Source organism: Pundamilia nyererei, unplaced genomic scaffold (assembly GCF_000239375.1).
Source record: "Pundamilia nyererei isolate P.nyererei 1_Seehausen unplaced genomic scaffold, PunNye1.0 scaffold00219, whole genome shotgun sequence".
Classification (NCBI taxonomy): domain Eukaryota; kingdom Metazoa; phylum Chordata; class Actinopteri; order Cichliformes; family Cichlidae; genus Pundamilia; species Pundamilia nyererei.
The window spans coordinates 16,697-22,077 of record NW_005187620.1 but is presented as its reverse complement, the minus strand read 5'-3'; the positions used below and the strand labels follow the sequence as shown (position 1 = coordinate 22,077).

Genomic DNA, 5,381 nt, shown 5'->3' with positions numbered 1-5,381 from the left:
AGCAGGATGTTGGGCACTGCCACAGTCCCAAACCTCGTGGAGAGGCTGGTGGAAGATGGAGACATGCATTACAAGAAAATAACACGCAAGACTTTATTCTACATTTGTATTTTTATAATTTTCAACACAAAAGAACTTTTATCAACTACTCTAATTATCCAATTAACTGTTTGCTAATAAACATGAGCTATATTCTGCTTCTATATAGATGCTAAGGGGTGGTGAGCCACAGAGGACAACAGCTTTAAAAAGTATTCTAAGAGGGGTTTTCACAGTGAGATTACACAGTTAAAACCAGAACAAAGGTGATCATTTACCTGCTGTGCTGTGAGGCATCCAGTGCCAAGAAATGCATGCTGGGAAAAACCCGGGGAAGGGCGTTGAAGTGAGGTGCCAGGTTGGCTGAGAACTGGCACCAGGCGGTGAAGAACAGCACCACAGAGCACTCTGTGCTGTTAGCATTGAGGAACTCCATTAGATCCTGAAAGAAAAGAAGGGATGGGTTTAGTGTTTCTTATCCAGGAGAGAAACAGGAAATTCTCCTGCATGGAATTTTATAAGAGGGATACAAAAAGAACCTGAATTCTGGTAAATTCACTCAAAAATGAAAGGTGTAAAGGCAACAAACAACAATGCTCACGATACAAACAGTGAGTCACGCTATGATGAAATAAAACAAAACTGATTTACAAAAAGGTTTATACACACAAAAAATATACAAATAGATGCATTAGAAAAGTTGATAAATGAATCTTGTATATGGTAACTGGTGTAAATGTTTGGGAAATTGGTGGCACACTTTTTACACACTTTACACAGAGTGTAAACATGTGCCTCAGAGGATGAAGTGAGTACCTGTGAGGCATTGAGGACCTGCACAGTAAAGTTCTCCATTCCTGTGATGTTCCGTCTATCACAGTTGACTTTGTACGTCTTGGCGGTCTCCGTGGTGTTGTGCTCCTCCACCGTTATGACCTCCGCACGCACAATGTCAAGCGTGAGCTGCAGGAAAACATTCAAGGAAAAGTTCGTTTCAGCAAAACTGCATTTATAACTATACATATTTGGGCTAATCTTCAGTGAGACTTTATCAAGCACACGTCAAAACATAAAAACTAAGCTGAGGCTGAAATTAAATTAACCTTGTTATTGATTTTTTTATCAATTCATTTTTAAGATAGGAGAAGACTTTGTTGATCCAACAGCGGTTTAAGTCAGTTGGTTTATAACAACCAGTGTTAATATCTTAAAGTAAATTTGTCCAGGAAGACATTTGAGAATCAAAGGATCTCATTGTCTCACTTAATCATCTTAGAAGACAAATCTGGAAATCTTCACAAGTGCAAATTTTATCTTAATAATAAATCAATTACTAATTTGTGATTATCTTTATATTTTGGGTTTCTTTTGGAATTTATACATCAATTTAGATGTCAGTCACTGAGGTGGTAACTGTCAGTCACTGAGGTGGTAACCCTTTAAGGCTGCAGTCTAACAGCAGTCCCTTTTTATGTCTCACAGTTTCATCTTACTAACCTGCTGTGATGATTCAGCATCTTCCTCCTGTGATCCGCCATTCTCAGCTGGAGCCGGTGAACTACACTGGGCACTGCTGTCATCACAGGGCGGGGAGAAGCCTGACTGAAAGTCTTTCACATTTTTGGGGAAGAGAGACTCGATGTCAGATGGATCGATGGGAGTTTCAGTGCCCATCACAGCATCTGCGATCTCAGCCGTCTTGAACTGCCTCTTCGGCAGAGAGACCAGGTCTCCGGACTCTACAAACTTGGGGCTGTTCTCCAAATCGGACAAAGTGTCCTCTGACAAAATGAGCTCCAGTGAGTCATCATACTCTAAGGGACAAAAAAATAATTAAACTCAGTACATATAACATATTTGTAATTGTTTTCCATTCCATCTGACTTTTAATAGTGAATCACTGCAGAAGTTTATCTGAAGAGAGTCTTATTTCTTGCTCTAAGGTGTCACTTACACTCCTGTGAAAAGTATCTGTTCCTTTCCTGATTTCATTGTTTTTTGCGTATTTATAACACTTAAATGTTTGGGATCACCAAACAAATATTTCACAAAGGAAAAGGTTTTCAGTGTTTATTTTATTTATACAGGAAAAATGTTTTCCAAACCTACCTGGCCCTGTGTAAAAATGTAACTGTCCTTAAACCCAATAACTGGTTGTTTCACCTTTATCAGTAGTTTTCAAGCATAAACGGCCTGTTACTGTGACCAGGCCACTTCAAAACCTTCATGTTGGTTTCTTTAAGCCATGCACTTACTGGTGTGTAACCGTAATGTTCAGCTTAGACGTCTGGTTAGAATAAACAGCGTCTCTCACATTATTTCGGCCGCCTAAATCCATTTGAAGGACTAACCGACTAGTCAAACATTACACAGAGAGAATATCATGCGTTACTGTTAATTATCAACCTTAATACAAACATTATATTTCATAATTAAAGGTTTGTACTGTTAGCATTAAGGCTAGCTGCAGCTGTCAGTCTCCTACCTTGAGCAGACGAAAACCTGAAAACATCCGCATGATGCAGCAAAAATAATAAGACAACCCATAATTTAAGTTTATTTAAAACTCCCTTCATATTTTTGAAATTTACTGAGCAAAACACGATTATGAAAAGCTGTCACGACATTTCGAGAAGTGAAGGCATGCTGTTGGACTCATAGGAACGATTGGTCGGCTCTGTGGCGGAAGAAAACAAACGATGCACATGAAAACGGGGCTTCCGGGATGGTTATTTAACCCATAAATTTATTTTTATCTAGGAGATCCAATCCAGATATTTCTAGACCATTCCTCGGACATTTAAGTGCTGTTCAGTTTGGGTACTCAGAGATAATAATCGGTTTTTCAGGTAGTGTCGCTTTATTTCCTAAAGTTTACTGCACAGCCTCCACCTTATTTTCCATGAATAAGGGAAACCGAGAAACGATTTCAAAATAAAAGCGATCTTCAGGGGAACGTGATTTCCCTGCAATTTTAGTCTGTCATTAGTGATATAATAAATAATGGAGTAAAAAACATACGGAAATAAATATGAAGAATACATTTTAAATTACAGAAATATCTAAATATGATAACGTTACATACATAATTAACCTTGCTTGACCAAATTAAAACAAATAAAGATTTCAAAATAAATACAGCTGAATTCAGAGGGAAAAAATAGCGTATGATGTCAAATGATGTCAAAAGTCTTTAATTTTTGTATTCGAAATCCGAATCGCATCATACCGACTAAGTATCACTGTAAGAGTACACAGTGTCGAAATTAATATGTGGAAACTGAGTATACTTGTATTGATATTGATCTCATGGTTTATTATATCATTGATAACGGAATAAATGTGTTACTGATAAAATCACATTCGCAAGAGCATCGCTTTAATTTGACTGAGTTTCTCTTAGAATAATATGTAGCATATACACTTAAGGCTAAATAAAGTGGGTAGAGTCTGTTCACTTCAGACAATTATCATTCCCTCCCCTTCCACTCATCAGCCAGTAAAAATGTAGATCTAAAGACCATGTGATCAAATACAAGTGCTGAAAACACCACACACCAGGATCAGTGTCTCAGTGTCAGGAGGAAATTAATGCAGCTTTTATCTGGTAACAGAAAGTGAAACTTAATTTAACTGGAAGAGAAATGGCGCAGCAAGTGATTCAGCTGGATCAAGAAAAACTGAGCTGTTCCATCTGTCTGGATCTCTTGAAGGATCCAGTCACTATTCCCTGTGGGCACAGCTACTGCATGGACTGTATCAAAAACTACTGGGATGAGAATGAAACACACAGCTGTCCCCAGTGCAGAGAGGCTTTCATACCAAGACCTGCCCTGGTGAAAAACACCATGTTTGCTGAGTTAGTGGAAGACCTAAAGATAGCAGGACTTCCAGCTGCTTCGTCTGATTATGCCTATGCTGGACCTGGAGACGTGGCCTGTGATTTCTGTTCTGGGAAGAAGCTGAAAGCCTCCAAGTCCTGCCTGGTGTGTATGGCCTCTTACTGTGAGCATCACCTCCAGCCTCACTACAATGTAGCTCCGTTAAAGAAACACAAGCTCATCGAAGCCACTTCAAAACTTCAGGACAACATCTGCCCTCACCATGATGAGGTGATGAAGATCTTCTGTCACACTGATCAGCAGTGTATCTGTTATCGCTGCTTAATGGATGAACACAAAGACCATGTTACACTGTTAGTGTCAGCAGAAAGAGCTGAGAAGCAGAAAAATCTAGCAGGGAATCGACACGGCATCCAGTACAGAATCCAAAACAGAGAGAGCGATGTGAACGTGCTTAAGCAGGAATTGGAGGCCATCAGTCTTTCTGCTGATAAAGCTTTGATGGAAAGTGAGGAGTTGTTCAAAGACTTAATCTGTCTGATTAAGAAAAAAAGCTCTGAGGTGAAGCAGAAGATCAGATCCAAGCAGAAAACTGAACAGACTCGAGTCAAAGAACTTCAGGAGAAGCTAGAGCAGGAGATCAGTGAGTTGAGGAGGAAAGACACTGAACTGGAGCAGCTCTCACTAACAGAGGATCATATCCATTTTCTTAATAATTTTTCCTCACTGTCACATTTGGATAAATATACAGATTTACCAAGCACCTACGACCACACTCTCCAGTACTTTCAAGGTGTGACCACGGCTGTATTACAGGCCAGAAATAAAATTAAGGATCTTCTGAGTGATGAATGGACAAAAATTATAGTTGCAGTGAATAAAGCAGATGTGCTACTGCCTCAAGAAGAACCCACAACTAGAGGGGAATTTTTGAAATATTCTTGTGCCATCACTGTTGGTCCAAAGACGGAAACAAAGCCTTTCTCACTGTATGGACAAGCGTCATATGGAGATTACTCTGAAAACTCGCATGTCCAGAGTAATGAGGTTCTGAATGGACCTTGCTACTGGGAGGTAAAGTTGACTGGTATAGCAACAGTAGGTGTTGCAAAGAAGTATGACTCCTATAGTGGGTCAAGTAATAAATGTGGATTGGGATCAAATTACGAGTCTTGGGCATTAAAATATTCACATGGCAGTTATCAATTCAGACATGGAAACATTTTAACTTCCCTCTCAGGCCCTCAGTCTTCCACAGTTGGAGTGTATTTGGATCGCAGGGCAGGTATTCTGTCTTTTTACAGTATCACTGAGACCATGAATCTCCTCCACAGAGTCCAGACCAGCTTCACTCAGCCTCTCTATGCTGGATTTTGGATTTATTGGAATCAGGGAAACTCTCTTGAATTGTGTGAGTTGAAGGAGACAAGTGATACTAAATCATGAGAATTTAAGCTCTGCCAACTGTCGTGCAGTACAGTGTGAGTCTACACTGCAGTG

General features: G+C 39.6%; 2 protein-coding genes across 2 annotated transcripts in view; one reads left to right on the top strand and one right to left on the bottom strand.

Annotated features, from left to right (window-relative positions):
* Positions 1 to 2,717, bottom strand: part of txndc15 (thioredoxin domain containing 15) — a 7,038-nt gene extending 4,321 nt beyond the window's left edge. The window contains exons 1-5 of the mRNA XM_005748298.1: positions 2,525 to 2,717; positions 1,537 to 1,853; positions 856 to 1,002; positions 318 to 481; positions 9 to 45 (exon numbers count right to left, since the gene is read on the bottom strand). Coding sequence (XP_005748355.1) covers positions 9 to 45; positions 318 to 481; positions 856 to 1,002; positions 1,537 to 1,853; positions 2,525 to 2,615 — 756 coding nt within the window. The 5' untranslated portion in view covers positions 2,616 to 2,717. The remainder of the gene's footprint in view (positions 1 to 8; positions 46 to 317; positions 482 to 855; positions 1,003 to 1,536; positions 1,854 to 2,524) is intronic.
* A 911-nt stretch (positions 2,718 to 3,628) lies between these two features.
* On the top strand, positions 3,629 to 5,327 carry LOC102205486 (E3 ubiquitin/ISG15 ligase TRIM25-like). Its single transcript, XM_005748353.1, has one exon. It carries the CDS (start codon positions 3,684 to 3,686, stop codon positions 5,325 to 5,327), a length of 1,644 nt encoding a protein of 547 aa, XP_005748410.1. The 5' UTR covers positions 3,629 to 3,683.
* The last annotated feature ends 54 nt before the right edge of the window (positions 5,328 to 5,381 follow it).

Excerpts from the sequence above, each read along its gene's own strand:
- LOC102205486 (XM_005748353.1), top strand. The coding sequence starts at position 3,684 with ATGGCGCAGCAAGTGATTCAGCTGGATCAAGAAAAACTGAGCTGTTCC.